This window comes from Chiloscyllium plagiosum, chromosome 10 (assembly GCF_004010195.1).
Source record: "Chiloscyllium plagiosum isolate BGI_BamShark_2017 chromosome 10, ASM401019v2, whole genome shotgun sequence".
In the NCBI taxonomy this organism is placed as follows: domain Eukaryota; kingdom Metazoa; phylum Chordata; class Chondrichthyes; order Orectolobiformes; family Hemiscylliidae; genus Chiloscyllium; species Chiloscyllium plagiosum.
This window is the reverse complement of record NC_057719.1, coordinates 14,512,230-14,532,071: the sequence shown is the minus strand read 5'-3', so window position 1 is coordinate 14,532,071 and position 19,842 is coordinate 14,512,230. Positions and strand designations below refer to the sequence as shown.

The 19,842-nt window shown below is 43.2% G+C and overlaps 1 protein-coding gene across 1 annotated transcript in view; it reads left to right on the top strand.

The window, feature by feature from the left end:
• Positions 1 to 640: 640 nt before the first annotated feature.
• The window catches only part of LOC122553394 (latent-transforming growth factor beta-binding protein 2-like), a 366,328-nt gene continuing 347,126 nt past the window's right edge, over positions 641 to 19,842 (top strand). Inside the window, exon 1 of the mRNA XM_043697103.1 lies at positions 641 to 891. Within this exon, the coding sequence (XP_043553038.1) occupies positions 743 to 891 (149 nt within the window). The 5' untranslated portion in view covers positions 641 to 742. The remainder of the gene's footprint in view (positions 892 to 19,842) is intronic.

Sequence of the window (19,842 nt, the reverse complement as noted above, 5' to 3'; positions counted from 1 at the left end):
TAACCCTTGGTTCCACTATCCTAAATAGCTCTATCCAACTATCTAATGCATCATCGCAGACTTTCTCAAAATGACTTTAGACAACTGAGTGGAATACTCATCCGTTTTGGGGGGGGCTGTTGGGAGACAATCACATTTCTGAGGGTCATACATCAGTGAGACTGGGTAGAAAAGGTAGATTCCCAACCTTCCATTTCAAGTGCGAAGTGACAGCCATGTGACAAGGGCAGTTAGCAATAGGACTGAGACATCATGCTTGGGTTTGATGCTAGATCTGATTTACAGGACCTACTTTGGGTTGAGATTTATTCCCACAACCTCTGACTCTGAAACTGCAAACATCTGAGTTGCAAATGACACAGGCCATAAATACAAACTTCAAAAAGGAATATGCTGTGAGGGAGCAACAGACATTTATGAGTTTTCTGATCATGATTTTCAAATCAAAGACATCCTCTCTCATCATTTGCTTTGTTGGCAGAAAAGAACTGCAAATATTCCATTTTATTAATCCCTGTCAAAAAGAGGGTGAGTTTCTCTATATCAGTGTTGTCCACATTGTTTGCTTTTGAAATCTCTATTCTGCTGATTTTTCCTAATTTGGCATTTCTCAACAGCCGTGTGTGATCCACCGTGCCAGAACAGAGGCTCGTGTTCACGACCTCAGCTCTGCGTCTGTCGGTCAGGGTTCCAGGGTTCAAGGTGTGAAGAAATTGTTCCAGAACAGCCCTACATACCCCGCATGTTCTCGTCAAGATCCTTCTCATCTCGGTCGTCTGCTTTGCGCTCAAACGTATTCCAGAGGACTGACAGCAGCACAAAAAACACGACAAGGAGTAAAAATGAGCCCCCAGCAGGACATAGAGCTTCACTAATAGGCCAAAGCTCTGTGTAAGTAGCCGTTTGATTTATTCTTCCACATGGGTGTTTTGAACATCAGGAAAATGGTTTTCCCATCAGTGTTCTATTAATATGCAGTGTTTTGGCAATCAATATTGTTACAGCCAGTTTGTAAGTTTTCGAATTAACCTCTCTCCCTGTTTTCTCCAGCCATCTGCAAGCATAAAGTGATTTAAACTATCTTAAAACAATATTTCCATGCTCCATTCTGGGCCATGGCTTTACAGGAACCACAGCGTCACTCTGGTAAAGCTAAACCAGAAGAGAGGCATATTTAAAAAATAAAACAAAGAACTGCAGATGTTGGAAATCTGAAATTACTGGAAAAACTCAGCAGGTCGGGCAGCATCTCTGGAGAAAGTAAAAGAGTTAACGATTCAGGATCAGTGACCCTCCCTTCTTTAGAATTGTTTTGGATCCAAAACATTAACTCTGCTTTCTCTCTACAGAGACAAAAAAACCTGCAGATGCTGGAATCCAGAGGGAGACCATCAGGAGGCTGGAAGAACACAGCAAGCCAGGCAGCATCAGGAGGTGGAGAAGTCAATGTTTCAGGTGTGACCAAAATCCTGAACGTAGTCCTGAAGAAGACCCGAAACGTTGACTTCTCCACCTCCTGATTCCGCCTGGCTTGCTGAGTTCTTCCAGCCTACTGCTTGTCTACCTTCTCTTCCAGGATGCTGCCTGACCTGAGTTTATCCAGCAATTTCTGATTTTATAAAGTTTATTTAATGATTAGATAAGAGTGGAAAACCAAGCAACACAAGCAAACATATAAGTGAAACATAGAATTGGAATGAAGAAGAGATTATTCAATTAGTAACAACTTTATTGAAATACAACCAAGGGACACCAGTGTTCTTGCTTTTACAATGGAGCCCAAAACTCCAAAGATTGGAGTTACCAGTCTCGGATTCGGTGGATTGGAGTTACCAGTCTCGGTGGATGACTGACTGGCTGGCTGTCCAACAGCCGAGTTGTAGGCTGTGTTTTCTCTTTAAAACCCCTTTGCAAATTGTCTGAGAAAGATTTACTGAAATATAACTTCTGCCTCAGTGCTTTCATAAAAGGAGTTTTTTTCTTGCATAGTGCATAAATTTGGGTTGTTGCTGCTTTTGTATAGGCCAGAGTCTTTTCCTTTGTATCTCAGAGTTAGAAGTGTTGATGTTGTCATCACTGATGTATGGAGTAGTGCTGACCCTGAACTGCCTGCGATTTCAAATGTGGGCAGCGAAAGAGTAGTTGAGGTTAATATTGAGAGTCATGTGACCAAGCCTGCTAGGGAAGGAGAAACAATGGGTTGCTTTGCAAAGGGATCATTGTCAATGCCCTATTTGAGGGATTAAATGGGAAGTCATTAAGACGTGCATCTATAAGATGGTGGAGAACTTGCGAATGTATTGTGTAAGGGTTTTTGATGGAGGTTGATGTTGATGCCTTGGCTGACTTCAACTTCAGAGATGTTTTGAGAAGGTAACTGCAAGTCCACTCTCATGATGACACAGCCTGGAGTTTCACTGTGTTTTTAAGGCATTCACAATGGGTTGACTCTTACTTTTTTTTTTGGTAATGTCTAAGTTGATTATTTGGAGGAATTTTGACAACATGGCCTATTGAATTTTCTTGCTGTATCTTCCCAAACTAGTGCCATTAATAACTTACCCCACCATATGGCGTCCCTCACCATCTGACTCTAGACTGATCTTAACCACCACCACCACCACCCTGACTGATTAGAGCTGGCCACCTAGGTCAGGGTAGTATCTACAGTGCTGAAGAAGGGTCAGCGGTGCTGTGAGAATGTGATGCTCGAAAAGCACAGCAGGTCAGGTAGCATCCGAGGAGCAGGAGAATCGACGTTTCAGGCATAAGCCCTCCATCAGGAATGAGGCTTGTGAGCCGAGGGGACAGGGAGATAAATGGGAGGGGTGTAGGACTGGGGGCAAAGTAGCTGAGAGTGAGATAGGTTGGGGGTGAAGATGATATGTCGGAGAGCAGGGTGAAGCAGATAGGTGGGAAGGAAGATGGACAGGTAGGACAATACAAGAGGGTGCTGCCGAGTTTGAAAGTTGGATCTGGGATAAGGTGGGGGGATGGGAAATGAGGAATCTGATGAAATCCACATTAATGTGGTTGGAGAGTCCCAAGGCGGAAGATAAGGCGTTCTTCCTCCAGGCGTCGGGTGGTTAAGATTTGCTGATGGAGGAGGCCCAGCAGCTGCATGTCCTTGGCAGAGTGGGAGGGGCAGTTAAGGTGTTCTGCCTTGGGGAACACACACAAAGCAACCCCACCGCCCTGTGGCGGAACACTTTAACACCCCCTCCCACTCCTCCAAGGACATGCAAGTGGTGGGCCTCCTCCACCGCCAAATCCTAACCACCTGACACCTGGAGGAAGAATGCCTCATCTTCCACCTTGGGATCCTCCAACCACACAGGATCAATGTGGACTTCACCAGTTTCCTCATTTCCCCTCCCCACACCATATTCCAAATCCAACCTTCCAACTTGGTACCACCCTCTTGACCTGTTCTACCTGTCCATCTTCTTTCCCACCTATCCACTCCACCCTCCTCTCTGATCTATTGCTATTACTCCCACCTCTATCTACCTATCGCATTCTCAGCTATCTTCCCCCCAGTCCCACCCCCCTCTCATTTATCTGTCTACCTCCTTGGTTCACAAGCCTCATTCCAGAAATGTCGACTCTCCTGCTCCTCGGATGCTGCCTGACCTACTGTGCTTTTCCAGCACCACACTCTTCACTCTGATCTCCAGCATCTGCAGTCCTCACTTTCTCCCAGTGCTGTGAGAATGTCACGTCTTTTTCTGCTCCTGCAGGATAAGTGCCACGCTCTCTACTTCCTCACACTTGCTCTATCTCTGTCACTGCACCCACATCGTACCAAGGCTCACCTTCTACCACTCTCATTGTGGGCTGCAACATCTTCCCTCACTCGATCCTAGCTGTCTCTCAGCCTCCTACACCCACCACCTCTGCATGATCTGTGTACTTTCTCCTTACTCCCTCGGAGTATCTCATCACCTCTCAACAACCTGCACCAGGACTAACATTACTGTAGATCCACCCACTTTCAAATCACTCAGTCCATCACTTTCTCTCATCACAAGAGACGGCAGTGAGGGCAGACAACAGTGGAAGGCTGTCGAGGCTAGATCTGATTTGGAGGTGCCAGTGTTGGACTGGGGTGTACAAAGTTACAAATCACACAACACCAGGTTATAGCCAACAGGTTTAATTGGAAGCACTAGATATTAATGTGCATTCAAGGATGAGACAGACAGATTTTTAATTGTTAAAGGAATCAAGGGTTGTGGGAAAGGCAGGAAAGTGGTTTAGAGGATTACGGATCATCCATGATTCCTTGATTGACAGCGCAGACTCGATGGGCTGAATGGCCTGACTGCTTTTACATCTTATTTTCTTAAGGGTGGTCACCTATTGCAGAAGTTTTTCTGGCAGATGTCTGGATTCTGAAAGGAAGTATAACGCCATTTCCCTTCCCTGAATCCAGCACGTCCTCACTTTGAGGAAACTCTTGACACTTAGGAGAATTAATGGGTCTTTTTCAAATTGGCAGGTAGTGGGGTGCCACAGGGATCAGGTCTATGACCCCAGCTATGCACAATATATACTAATGATTTGGATGAGGGAACAAAATGTAACATCTCAAAGCTTGCAGATGACACTAAGCTGGGTGGGAGGGTGAACTGTGACTAGGATGCAGAGATCCTTCACCATGATTGGGACAAGTTGGGTGAGTGGGCGAATCAATGGCAGATGCAGAATAATTTGGATAAATGTGAGTTTATGCACTTTCAAAGCAAAAACAAGAAGGATAGATGTCAGAGGTAGTTTCTTTACAGAGGGAGTAGTAGGGGTTTGGAACGCACTGCCTGAAACAGTGATAGACCTGCCAACTTTAAGGACATTTAAATTGTCATTCGATGGGCATATGGATGAAAATGGAATACTGTAGGATAGATGGGCTTCAGATTGGTTCCACAGGTCAGCGCAAAATTGAGGGCCAAAGGGTCTGCACCGCGCTGTAATGTTCTGTGTTCTACTACCTGAATGGCTGTAAATTGGGAGAGGGGAGTGTGCAGCGGCACCTGGGTGTCCTTGTGCACCAGTCACTGAAGATGAGCATGCAGGTGCACCAGGCGGTAAAGAAGGCAAATAACATGTTGGTCTTTATCGAGAGAGGTCTCGTGTACAGGAGCAGCGATATGTTGTTGCAGTTATACTGGGCCTTAGTGAGGCCACATCTAGAATATTGTGTGCAGTTTTGGTCTCTTTTTCTGAGGAAGGATGTCCTTGCTCTTGAGGGAGTGCAGTGAGGGTTTCCCAGCCTGATTCCAGGGATGGCAGGACTGACGTATGAGGAGAGATTGACTGGATTAGGATTGTTTTCACTGGAGTTCAGACAAATGAGGGAAATTTCATAGAGACTTATAACATTCTAACGGCACTAGATAGGGTAGATGCAGGGAGCATGTTCCCAATGGTGGGTACGTCCAGGGGTCACAGTCTGAGGATTTGGGGTGGACCATTTAGGTTGGAGATGAGACATTTCTTCACCCAGAGAGTGGTGAGCCTGTGGAATTTATTACCACAGGAAGTAGTTGTTACCAAAACATTGATTAGATTAGATTACATTACATTACAGTGTGGAAACAGGCCCTTTGGCCCAGCAAGTCCACACCGACCCGCCGAAGCGCAACCCACCCATGCCCCTACATTTACCCCTTACTCCTAACACTACGGGCAATTTAGCATGGCCAATTCACCTAATCTGCACATCTTTGGACTGTGGGAGGAAACCGGAGCACCCGGAGGAAACCCACACAGACACGGGGAGAACGTGCAAACTCCACACAGTCAGTCGCCTGAGGCGGGAATGTATTCAAGAGGCAGCTAGATATCGCACTTGGGGCGAATGGGATCAAAGGTTATGGGGAGTAATCAGGATTAGGCTGTTGAGTTGGACGATCAGCCATGATCATGATGAATGGTGGTGCAGGCTTGAAAGACTGAATGGCCTCCTCCTGCTCCCATCTTCTAAGTTTCTATGTTTCTCTCCGGTAAAGTTGCAGCCTTATATTCATACTTAATGTTGTAGCCAACCTCTTTCCATTGGGTCAGACCCCAGCCCACTTTCAACCGTCAGTTAACTCCAGAAATAGGTGGGGTTATGTCGGCAAAAAAGTTTTTGTCAATTTAACCTGTCCCTCTTGATCCAAAGATGTCAGTTTGCCTTCCAATAAAATTCAACGTATGATGTTAACTTCTCAAAGGAATCTTTCTGTTAGGGCCAAACTGCTTTAAGAAGTTTGGGATTTGACTGATTCCTAATGAAGGCTTTTGCCCAAAACATCAATTTTTCTGCACCTCAGATGCTGCCTGAACTGCTGCACTTTTCCAGCACCACACTCATAAATTTTGGCTGGTATGTATTACGTAGGGTTACAGTGACAGAATATTCAGCTGAACCACTCTATGCCAGTATTTTTTGTCCAGATGAGCATCCCTCTCTGCTTTAAGATTAAAGTTGTAAGCATCTAACCCCTTCTTTCCCCGGTATCCTTCTCAACTTCACCTTAAATGCTATTCTCTTGAGCCTTTTTTTTGTGTTAACGCGTATCACATTCTTTTAAAAACCGAAAAAACCGTGGATGCTGTAAATCAGAAACAAAACCAGAAATTGCTGGAAAGCTCAGCAGGTCTGGTATCATCTGTGAAAAGAAATCAGAGTTAGTGTTTAGGATCCAGTGACTCTTCTTCAGAAGTAGAGGAAGGGTCACCGGACCTGAAACATAAGCTTTGATTTCTCTCCACAGATGCTGCCAGGACTACTTGGCTTTTCCAGCAATTTCTGTTTCTGTATCACATTCTTATCACTGTTTGGGATGAGAGGTTTCTTAAAAATGTCTTGCTAGCTTTCTTGGTGACTAACCGATATTGACGGCCTCAGGTGTGTGCCCTCACTCACAACTGGAAACAGTCAATCTTTACCCAACTGATCCAAAACCTTTCAGAATTTGAAGCTCTCTTGTTTAACCATCTGTGATGGCCTTATGGTTTCAATGCTAGACTATTCACCCAAAGACCCAGGTAATGCCTTGGGAACTTCGGCACGAATCCTGCCACAGTAAATGGGGGAATTTGAGTTCAATAAGTATCTGGAATTAAGAGTTTAAAGATGACTATGATACCATTGTTGATTGTTGGAAAAACCTTTCTGGTTCACTAATGTCCTTCAGGGAAGGAAACCGCCATCCTTACCTGGTCTGGCCTACAGGTGACTCCATACTAACAGCAATTTGGGTGACTCTAATTGCTTTATGGGTAATTAGGAATGAGCAATAAATGCTGGCCTAGTTAGTGACTCACACATCCTGTGAATGAATGAAAAAAGCAATCTCTTTAGTCTTTTTGTCTCAAGAGAAAAATGACCCAAACTGATCTTTCCTGATATGTACACCATTATACACCGTCCTGATATGATTTACTTATGGTTTGACACAGGTTTAACATAAGGAAAAGACCATGTATCTTAATTTTGTGCTTTTTAAAATTAGAGTCATAGAGTTATGGTGATGCACAAAGCAGAAACAGACCCTTCAGTCCAATTAGTCCATGCCGACCAAATATTCTAAATTAATCTAGTTCCATTTTCCAGTATTTGGCCCATATCCCTCTAAACTCTTCGTATTCATGTACCTGTCCAGATGAATTGTGGACTGAAATGGGAAAGAACTATTTTAAAACCAGTCATTTTGAGGATTGCTGTATGTTTTAAAAGCCAAGTAACCTTTCCCGTGTTTAAAAATGTGTTGCTGGAAAAGCGCAGCAGGTCAGGCAGCATCAAAGGAGAAGGAGAATCGACGTTTCGGGCACAAGCCCTTCTTCAGAAATGAGGAGGGTGTGCCCTGAAGCTCTTCAGCCGGCCTATCACCCTCACCTTAACTTCCTTCCACCTATCGCATTCCCAACGCCCCTCCCCCAAGTCCTCCTCCCTACCTTTTATCTTAGCCTGCTTGGCACACCCTCCTCATTCCTGAAGAAGGGCTTATGCCCGAAACATCGATTCTCCTTCTCCTTTGATGCCGCCTGACCTGCTGCGCTTTCCCACCAACACATTTTTAAGCTCTGATCTCCAGCATCTGCAGTCCTCACTTTCTCCTAGTTGACCTTCCCCGTATGGCAAGTATTGTGTGAATAATTGTTTGACCAAGCAGCATCTTAATTGCAGATGAATTATGCATGGACGCAGCTGGGTGGCAACAAGAAGTTGATTGGTCTATAGATGAGTGACCTGTTGCTGATGACAAAAATCTTCTGCCTGGCAACAATTCTGTGATTGGTTGTCAAGTTACTGATTGGCTTGGAAATGGGAACAGGTCAGAGAGAGAAAATGGTTTGATCTCCACCAGCTCATGGAGCATCTGTATGTTTTCTTCAGGGTTTGGAGGGATATGGGCCAGGTGCTGGCAGGTGGGACTAGATTGGGTTGGTCGGCATGGACGGGTTGGACTGAAGGGTCTGTTTCCATGCTGTACATGTCTATGACTCTATGACTGTAAAACCCTCTTAAACCTGAAGAAAATCAGTTTCTCTTTCTTGGAGCAGTTTTTGTCAGCTGGAATAACTGTGAGACCGGTTATAAATGAACCAATCATTTTGTGTCCCTTGCGCAACAGCGGAAGCATCCACAGAAAGCCAACTGAGCACTACGGTTCTGATCAGCCATAAAGATCATGATCAATAAAAACAGGAAATGCTGGCAAAGCTCAGCAGGTCTGGCAGCATCTGTGGACAGAAACCACATTAATATTTTGCATCCTGTGACTCTTCCTCAGATCATCGTAAGGATTAGAGAAACTGATACCTTGGCACAATGAGGTGGATAGCTTACTCATGAGAAAAGGTGTACAGCAATTTGTTTACTGCTGCTAACTACCGACTAGTACATTACTGGCCAAGATGTTGAATGAGCTGGCATTTATCAGAGAACTGGAATACAGCAAACTTTTTTATTAACCAGCAGCTTTGGTAAAAGAGTGGGCTGGTTGATAAACTATTCTGGTTAATCAAGGAGTCCTCATAATCAATGTAAAAACACACTCTAAGTAATCGAAATGTAATACAGGGGAGTATACGCATCACAGTTATACTCTGTTTACAGCATAAATCACTTAAATAATAATGCAATTCTGCCTTAAATAAAACATACCAGCAGACAGCCTTCTTACTCACGCCCTCAACTGATTACTTGGGACATTATGGAGATTGCGATAGAACGGTAAACTTCTGCCATTTCAGGTATCTAATTTTTGCTGGTTTATCAAGAGTGCCGGTTCATAAGGTGAAGATTATAACAAAGTTTGATCCACTTTTAAGGAGATTTGGGAAGTTCAATCAGTTGGAATCACATCAAGACAATAACAAGATCGATCCATTTAGTTTTATAGTGTGGCTAAATTCCTTAATAAGTGAATCCCATGTTGTTTTGTGAATTTCCTCTCAACCTACTAAACTTCCTCAACAGCAAGGATGACCCCCTGTGCGTTGCCCAGGTTACATCCACCAATACAAAACTGTACTTCCAGTCCAAGTGTGATTTGCAGGAGCTTACCAAGAGATTTTCATAATTAATTATTCTGCCCTCTTTGAAATCTTCATGATAATGCAGAAATAATGTCAGCATATGACATGAGTGTTGAAATATACACTTTTATGAACTGGACAATTACTTCTTTAAACGTCTCAAGAATAATTGCAGAGAGCTACAATGTGGCATTGAGTAGTTTGAGGCTCACGCAAAACATTAATGGATGCTTTGAGGCTTTTAATGAAGAAAATGGTTCCTCGATATTGCCAGAAATCAGATCGAAGCTACAGCGTGATGTCTGATATTCAGCAGTGGACTTCAGTGTCATCATGCAATAGTGGTGTTCCTTAAACCTTCTTCTTTTCACCTGTATAACTATGAGCTGTTAATTCATGATTCTCTCATTGAGGAGAACCTCTCACAGATGGGTAGCTCATCCTCATCCAATCATTGCTCCTCTGGGGACTTTACTATCTGCTTGTCACCTGGTGTGACATCTGTCATTTGTTTAATTCCATCTATACCCACCAGCACCTGAGCCTGTCTTCAATGAGACAAATATCCGAGCAGATCTTGATGCAGGGACCAAGAGTGGGTTTGATTCTCAAAGTTCAAAAAGGGAAGAGTGTCATTCTTTTCTCATTAACCTATTTTTCCTAATCAACCTGTTCAGAGATGCTGTTACACACCTCTGGGTCAGATGGGACTTGAACCTCCTAATCCTGTATCACAAGACATTCAATGTTAACCTTCCTGCTTTAATTCAGGTCATTGAATGCCATGTTTGTCTGGATATGAGAGAATTGAGTCTCATTATTGCCTTTGTCTAAAGTAGTTTGCAAACCACTTTTCCCTCATTAAGTCTGTACCATCATTTCAATCTTTTGCTGCTTTCGCTTTCTGTATGATGTAATCTCTCTCTCTCACATGCACACACACACTCATTCGCAAGATATTCCTCCATTCATGGACCCTAATCAAGGAAGTATTTCCTGTTTGTTGAGTTGTAATTTTGGGGCTACTTCTGTGTTCTAATCCATAGCTTTTAATTTTACAGAGCTTTAGGTCTTAGCCTTTTGTTGAACGTAATTTTGACCCCCAATTACATTTGTGTCTTTCAATGCTGACCACCCTATCCCCTTCAAACAGGCCCCCACTCTACTGCAGTGATCCGGGTGTAATGTTCCTTTCTTCCATTGGATTAGAATTAATGAACTGCCAAAGAAATTATACATGAGCCGACTACACAAATTAACATGGGAACACTGCTGTAGATGATAAATAGATACAAATCCAAGAATAGTCAAGACCATTCAGTTTCAGGGTGTCTGTGTTTAACATCTTCCCAACCTCAAAAAAAATCTTTGTAATTTAATATGAGCAATTCCTTGGATTATATCACACAGTAGGTAATGGATACTCCTTCAACATGAGATTGGAGGTAGGAGTGGCATTTAATTGGGTTGGAGGGTGTTGAGTGGAGATCCCTGCTGCCTTTTTCCTTCTGCCTTGATGAGGTTTGGGGCTGTCTCTGTCCAGGGAGTAGGGGGAAATAAACCCAGGCCTGTTTGATTGTATATTTCCAGTGATGTTGGTGGGAATCTCTCATTGTCAGGCACTCAGTGCCAAATTGACGGATCTGGCATTGGGAAGAGATGGTCTGCACTTGCTGCCAGCCCCCTTACCCCACCTTCTGCTGTGACTGCCAGCCTTGTGAGGCCTATCCTTCCCTTACTTCCCTGTATCCTTCAGTGATTAAGGAACTCTAATGGGTGCATTGCCAATAGGTATCTTCACGTCCGCCATTACGCTGTTTGCAGAGATTGCCTGGAGGTGCAATTTCTGCCCTCACTCAGATGGAGAAACTAGTAAAGCTGGGACTGAGACACATCTCATATACATCAAAATGGAAGTCCAAGTATAATTTTCAAGGATTACTTTTACTGAAAGTGATTTTGCCCTTCCAATAATGTTTTCGTTCCCATAAGAAGACCCTTCACCACTTTTTAAGCTCGTTAACTGGTATATAATTTGATCTCTCCCCAGAATGCATTTCTGTCCATTTGTGGGGAAGGCCTCTATCAGCCAGAATAAATTTCACTCAGTGGGTGGCACTATGGCTCCTCACAGTGCCAGGGACTCAGGTTTGATCGCACCCTCAGGCATCTGTCTATGGGGAGTTTGCACATTCTCTCCATGTCTGCGTGGGTTTCCTCTGGATGCTTCAGTTGCCTCCCATAGTCTGAAGATATGCAAGTTAGGTGGATTGGCCATGCTAAATTGTCCATAGTTTCCAGGGCTGTGTTGGTTAAGTGGATTAGCCACGCTGAGGTGTCTATGGAATCCAAGGATGTGCAGGCCAAGTGGATTGGCTAGGGGAAATGCAAGGTTATGGGGATAGGGTAGAAGGCTAGGCCTGGTTGGGATGCTCTTTGGAGGGTCGGTACAGATTTGATGGGCTGAATGGTCTTTTTCTGCGCTATAACGATTCTTTGATTAAATGTGTTCAGCTCTTGGACTATTCTTAATATTCATTCATCTGACTGAAAATTTCTTTATCTGAATGGTGAACTAAATTCCTAATGTTTTGCATTGTATTTTATTAAATCGAAAGAGAGTGCAATGGGATGAATTTAGGAATATGATTAGTTCCTAATGTGTCAAAGACTATGTTTCTTTCTCACAATTAAGTGTGTGAATGCTGCTTCTGAAGAATTAGCTTCCAATGATTAATGAATGTATTTTGTTCTCATTTAATTTGAAGAACATTGTGGCTCATTTAACAGATGTCTTCTATTTGATCTTTCAGCAGAACAATTGTTCATGTAAGGCAGCTTATCAACACCAATTAATGCAGCCTCCAAGTAGGCCAAAGGAACTGCTGCTTATCAAGTTTAGAAAACCAGTGAGCATTGAGGCATACTGTTCAAAATTCAGGACTTTTCACAAGCCTCTTATACTGGTCCACACAACGCTGATTCGAAATTTGTAGTCATAGCTTCAGAAATATTCAAAACGTCAGATTTAGATTGAAAATTTGTCCATTTTTGATCAGAGCATGTGGGAGCACATTAGAGCCAATTAATTATTTTCAAAGTGTACTCACACAAATATCGGTGAATAGAAATAATCAGTTCATGCGTGCTGCCCCAGTGCAAGTCAAAAGAGGAAATGAAGGAGAAAATGTGATTGAAGCCAAGTCTACCATGTATGAGAGGTGGCTGGAGTCCAGCAAACCTTTTCCTTGCCAGTTTGTAGAAAAGACAATATAGAAACATGAGGCACCACATATGCGCATTTATAGAAGGATGAATGCCCAAAGGTATGATTGAACTTTTAACCTGAGGAATTTTGAGCAGGCAGTATTGATCAGGCACCTGACTTTAAAGATTCCTCTGTTAGAAGCCATACTCTTCAAGATTTGTGATTAAAATTGATAACATTCAACCATCCTTTTGAATTAATTCTGTTAAGTGGCATAAACTTATTAAAGCTAGTAAATTATACAGTTTTTTTATTGAACAACACTACATGGATGAAAATTTTAAAAGGATTTGCTGCTTCATAGGTGTCTAACATTTGGGGCGGCATGGTGGCGCAGCGGTTAGCACTGCTGCCTCACAGCACCAGGTTCAGTTCCAGTCTCGGGTGACTGTCTGTGTGGAGTTTCCCCATTCTCCCCGTGTCTGTGTCGGTTTCCTCCAGTCCAAAGATGTGCAGGTTAGGTGGATTGGCCATGCTAAATTGCCCATTGTGTTGGGTGCTTTAGTCAGAGGGAAATGGGTCTGGGTGAATTACTCTTTGGAGGGTTGGTGTGGACGTGTTGGGCTGAAGGGCCTGTTTCCACACTGTAGGGAAACTAAACTAATCTCCACGTGATAATTGTTTGACTGTGGTTTATAAAGTTTAGTTTTATTAATCCGGTGAAGTGAGGGAGGAGCTATTTCAGCAAAGTAATAAGATATTTTTGTTTGTGCTTTGAAATTGCAAGACTCTGCTTCATGTCAATGCAAGAAAGGTCTCTGGCAAACTTTTTGATTCTTTCTACTCAAGTTTGAGTTTTGTAAATCAAAATGGAATTGATCTATGCTTGTGCAAACTGCAACATTTGTCAGGCTTTGCTGGTGTGATATTTCCCAGTTTCCTGAAGTATGTTTACTGTGAATTGTTACTTATTCAATTTGGTTGAAATTTACTTAACCTGTAATGTACCTGAAATTGGGAGCATATGGCATCCACTGGTAGCATTTAGGAAGAGGTGGGAAATGGACTGCATTATCTTCCCCATCTGGATGTCCACCTCCCCACCCCCAATCTTTATTACATAACAGCTAGAAAATAGGAACAGGAGTAGGCCATTTGGCCCCTTAAGCCTGTTCCACCTTCAATATGATTGTGGCTGATCATCCTACTCAGTACTCTGTTTCTGCTTTCTTCCCACACCCTTCAGTCCCTTTAGTTCTAAGAACTACAGAGGAACCTCGATTATCCGAACGACATGGGGCAGGGAATATTTTGTTCAGAAAATCAAATGCCAGATAACACAGTTTAGCCAAACACCAGGACCTTGCGATCTTGTTTGGATAATCTGAAATTCGGGTACTCGACATTCAGATAATCAAGGTTCCTCTGTATATCAAACTCCTTCCTGAAAACATTTAATGTTTTGGTCTCGACTACTTTCTGTGGCAGAAAATTCCACAAGACCAAGCATGTGGATGAGGGTAGGGCAGTTGATGTGGTATACATGGACTTTAGTAAAGCCTTTGATAAGGTTCCACATGGTAGGCTGTTGGAGAAAATGCAGAGGCATGAAATTGAGGGTGATTTAGCAGTTTGGATTAGAAACTGGCTTTCTGAAAGAAGGCAGCGAGTGGTGGTTGATGGAAAATAATCAGCCTGGAGTCCAGTTACTGGTGGTGTGCCACAAGGATCTGTTTTGGGACCACTGCTGTTTGTCATTTTTATAAATGACTTAGACGCAGGCATAGGTGGCTGGATTAGTAAACTTGCAGATGACACTAAAGTCAGTGGAGTAGTGCACAGTTTGTAAGAATGTTACAGGTTGCATGGGGACTTGGATAAACTGCAGAATTGGGCTGAGAGATGGCAAATGGAGTTTAATGCAACTAAATGTGAGGTGATTCACTTTGGGAAGAATAACAGGATGGCAGAGTACTGGATCAATGGAAAGGTTCTTGGTAGTGTGGATGTGCAGAGGGATCTTGGAGTCCATGTACATAGATCCCTGAAAGTTGCCACACAGGTTGATAGTGCTGTTAAGAAGGCATACAGTGTGTTAGGTTTCATTGGTAGAGGGATTGAGTTCCAGAGCAGCAGTATCATGCTGCAACTATACAAAACGCTAGCGCAGCTGTACTTGGAATATTGTGTTCAATTCTGGTCGCCATATTTCGGAAAGGATGTGGAAGCATTGGAAAAGGTGCAGAAGAGGTTTACCAGGATGTTGTCTGGTCTGGAGGGAAGGTCTTATGAGGAAAGGCTGAGAGACTTGGGTCTGTTCTTATTGGAAAGAAGAAGGCTAAGAGGGGATTTGATAGAGACATACAAGATGATCAGAGGATTAGATAGGGTAGACAGTGAACATCTTTTTCCTAGGATGATGACGTCAACGTGTACGAGAGGGCATAACTACAAATTGATGGGTGATAGATTTAAGACAGATGTCAGAGGCAGGTTCTTTATGCAGAGAGTGGTAAGGGCGTGGAATGCCCTACCTGCTAATGTAGTCAACTCAGCCACATTAGGGAGATTTAACCAATCCTTGGATAAGCCAATGGATGATGATGGGATAGTGTAGGGGGACGAGCTGAGAATAGTTCACAGGTCAGCGCAACATCGAGGGCCGAAGGGCCTGTTCTGCACTGTATTGTTCTATGTTCTATGTTCTATGGGTGGCACAGTGGCACAGTGGTTAGCACTGCAGCCTCACAGCGCCAGAGACCCGGGTTCAATTCCCGCCTCAGGCGACTGACTGTGTGGAGTTTGCACATTCTCCCCGTGTTTGTGTGGGTTTCCTCCGGGTGCTCCGGTTTCCTCCCACAGTCCAAAGATGTGCAGGTCAGGTGAATTGGCCATGCTAAATTGCCCATAGTGTTAGGTAAGGGGTAAATGTAGGGGTATGGGTGGGTTGCGCTTCGGCGGGGCGGTGTGGACTTGTTGGGCCGAAGAGCCTGTTTCCACACTGTAAGTAATCTAATCTAATCTAATCTAATAAAATCCCCATTCTCCTGTGGGGAGAAAACATTTCTCCTCATCTCGGTCAGAAAGGTACCCTTAGACTGTGACCCCTGGTTCTGGACTGTGGTCATCAGGAATATTGTTCTTGTGTTTGCCTTGTCTAGTCATGGTGTTGGACTAGGGTGAACAAAGTCAAAAATTTCACACACCACATTATAGTCTGACAGGTTTATTTAGAAGTACTAGCTTTCAGAGTGCTGCTCCTTCATCAGGTAGCTGCGGAGCAGGACCATAAAACACAGAATTTATGGAAAAAGATCAGTGTCATACAACTGAAATGATATATTGAACAAACCTAGATTGCTGTTAAGTCTTTCATCTTTTAGAATGGATTGCAGGTTTCGGTCCATTAATATGTAAATCCCAGAAATTCAAGTGACATTCTTGAGATAACTTTACATTCTAGCAAAAGAAAGTGACGTCTCAACTCAGACAATCTATTAAAGATGTGAGGTTAGAGTCTGGCTGTCTCCCAGTCTTGAGCCAGAGTAGTTCTATTTCCAAAGTAGGAATTTATGAAATATTATATGTATTGATTGCCTGCAGATTGTGTGCTTTTTGAACAAAATAGAAAGAATCAGCAAATGCAAATTCACCCCATTGACTCTCTTCATACGTCAGTCCTGCTATCCCAGGAATTAGTTTGGTAAAACTTTGTTACACACCCTCCATAGTTAGATAAGGAGAACAAAACTGTACATGGTATTCCAGGTGTGGCCTTCCCAAGGCGCTGTACAATAGGAGTAAGACATCCCTGCTCCTGTACTCCAATTCTCTCATTCTTCAATTTTGCATTCTCCATCACCTCCTGCACCAGCATGCTTACCTTCACCATCGGGCGTTCAAATCTTTTGGCACTACCCCATTCAGATAATACAGTCAGTTCCACCATAATACGTTTCTTCGATGCCAACTGGCTTTGACACGATTGGAGATTTTAGACTGTTATTTGTGGAATGCAAACTTTCCTTACCTGTACTGGCTACAACATGATTCTAGCCCCATTAGTTTAAATGGCACGGCTATTGCACGATTTTCTTATAATGTGAAATCGCACGAGAATGGACCTATCGTGTTGTATCAGAACTGACTGCAATCTGCCTCGGTGTTTTTGCTACTGTTCATCTGCATGGATTTGCCCACTCACTGAACTTGTCCACATCACACTGAAATATCTCTGCATCCTTCTCAGCATTCACCTTCCCACCCAGCTTTGTGTTGACATTAATTTGGAAATATTGCACATAGGTCCCTTATCTGAATCAATATATATTTTGCACATTTGAAGTCCAAACACTGATGCCTATAGTACTCCATGAGTCACTGCCTACGATTCACAAAATGACCCTGTAGCTTCCCCTCATCCTAACTCATCAAGTCAAAGAATCATAAAGATGCACAGCGCGGAAACAGACTCTTCGGTCCAACTCATAGATGCCGACCAGATATCCTGGATTAATCTGCCAGCATTTGGCCCATATCCCTCTCAACCCTTCCTATTCATTTACCCATCCACATGTCTCTTAAATGTTGTAGTTGTATCAGCCTCCACCACTTCATCTGGCAGCTCATTCAATATAAGCACCACCCTCTGCATGGACAGAGTTGCCCTTTAGGTCCCTTATAAATCTTTCCCTTAAACCTCTGCCCTCTAGTTCTGGACTCCCCTAAACCAGGGAAAAGACTTTGTCTGTTTATCCTATCCATGCCCCTCGTGATTTTATAAACCTCTATGAGGTCACCCCTCAGCCTCCGATGCTCCAGGGAAAACAGCCCCAGCCATTCGACCTCTCTCTATAGCTCAAACCCTCCAACCCTGGCAACATCCTTGTAAATCTTTTCTGAACCCTTTCAAGTTTCACAAATTCCTTCCCATAGGAGGGAGACCAGAACTGCACACAATATTCCAAAAGTGGCCTAACCAATGTCCTCTACAGCTGCAGTATGATCTCCCAATGAAGGCAGGCATACCAAACGCCATCTTCACTAACCTGTCAGCATCTGCAGTCCTCACTTTCTCTTCCTCTGACACCAGTGTCTACCTATGACACCACTTTCAAGGAACTATGAACCTACAATCTGAGGTCTCTTTGTTCAGTAACACTCCCCAAGACCTTACCATTAGGGTCCAAGTCCTGCTTTGATATACCTTTCCAGAATGCAGCACCTCACATTTATCTAAATTAAACTCCATCTGCCACTCCTCGGCCCATTGGCCTCTGATCAAGGTCCTAGTGTACTCTGAGGTAAACTTCTTCGCTTTTCACGAGACCGCCAATCCTGGTGGCATCTGCAAACTTACTAACCATACCGCCTATGATCACATCCAAATCATTTATACAAATGTGAAAAGCAGTGGACCCAGCACCAATCCTTGTAGCACACCATTGGACACAACCCATCACAACCACCCTCTGTCTCCTACGTTTGAACCAGTTCTGTATCCAGATGGCTAGTTCTTCCTGTATTCCATGTGATCTTACCTTGCTAACCAAGCTACCATGAGGAAGTTTGTCGAAAGCTTTACTCAAGTTCATACACATTACATCCACCGCTCTGCCCTCGTCAATCCTCTTTGTTATTACTTCAAAAAACATAATCACGTTCATGAGGCATGATTTCCATGGTTTCCAACTGCCTCTTTGATTTTTGTTATAGTCTCCTCCTTTGTTTGGTTTAGTTGTGGTTAACTACCTTTGATGGGCAGGTGTGTGTTGTAACAATTTATTAGTTTGGTGGTCGATTTATTTTACCAAAAAATGAGAGCTGAGTTCAGCATTCAACGTCCTTGGTTTTTCATTTTTGTTTTTCAGTTCTTGCCTATTGGGCAGTGTTTGTTATGTCATATCGGGTGGGTATGAAAAATCAGGATCAGCAAATGATGGTGTCCAATATGTGACATTGAACCTTGAATACTGCATACAATTTTGGTAGTCTTAATGGAAGAGGGATGTAGCTGGATTGGAGACAGTTCAGAGGAAGTACACTGGATTGTTTCCAGTATTAAATGGTTTGTCTTGTGAAGAGAGACTGACCAGTTTAGGCCGATACTGACTGGAGTTTAGAAGAATGAGAGTACATCTAATTGAGGTATACGACACACTAAAGGGGATTGAGAAAGTAGGAAGGATGTTTCCTCATACAGGGTGATCCAGAATGAGAGGACATAGTAGCATATTTAAAACAGAGGTGAAGAGGACCTACATCTCTCAGAGTTGTGGATCTGTGGAATTCACTATCCCAGAGTGTGGTGGATGCTGGTACATCTAAGGAGGAAATAGATTTTTAATGAGTCATGGGTTGAAGGGTTATGGAGGGCGGGCAGGAAAGTGGATTTGAGACTGAGTTGAGATCAGCCACGATCATATGAAATGGCAGAGCAGGCTTAAGGCCTGCTCCAGCTCTTCGTTCTTATGTCCAGTGCATCAGTGTCTAGGTTTCCCCCACTGCCCAAACAGCTGCGCAAACAACACTTACGAGTGTCACATTACCCGCTTTTTAAAAAGTGCAGCATTCTTTCAACAACCCTTTGGTTTTTAAACCAGTTGTTCTCCTAATGCAGTCCACAATCAGAAAGTCCAGAAACATAAAAAGAGTACAGTGTTTGTTGGACCAGGTAAAAAGGCAGAAGTTATCTTTTTCACTAAAGCGCATAGTGAACAGGTTAGCTGGTTGAGGGTCGACTTTGCCAAGACTTCCAAGGATTTCACAGCATTTACTGAGGATCACTGCAAAATTCCCATCGATTCCATTGGCAGCTCTCTGTGGATTCCTAACCTCCTTCCCTCTGAAGATGGATGGAAGTATTGACAATTATTTTTGGATTTGCAAGTTATGCTTTGCAAGAGTAGGTATCAGTTTCAGTGGAGTAATGATGACAATCACTGACCATTTTGCCATTACTACCATGGCAAAATTCAAATCAGTGTCAGAGCACACATATTGCAATGATTATGCTCTGGATCAGTACATTCATGGTATAAAAAGAGTGATGCGTAATCATTTTATTTAAATCACATAGTTTGTATTTAATTTTAAATATCAGA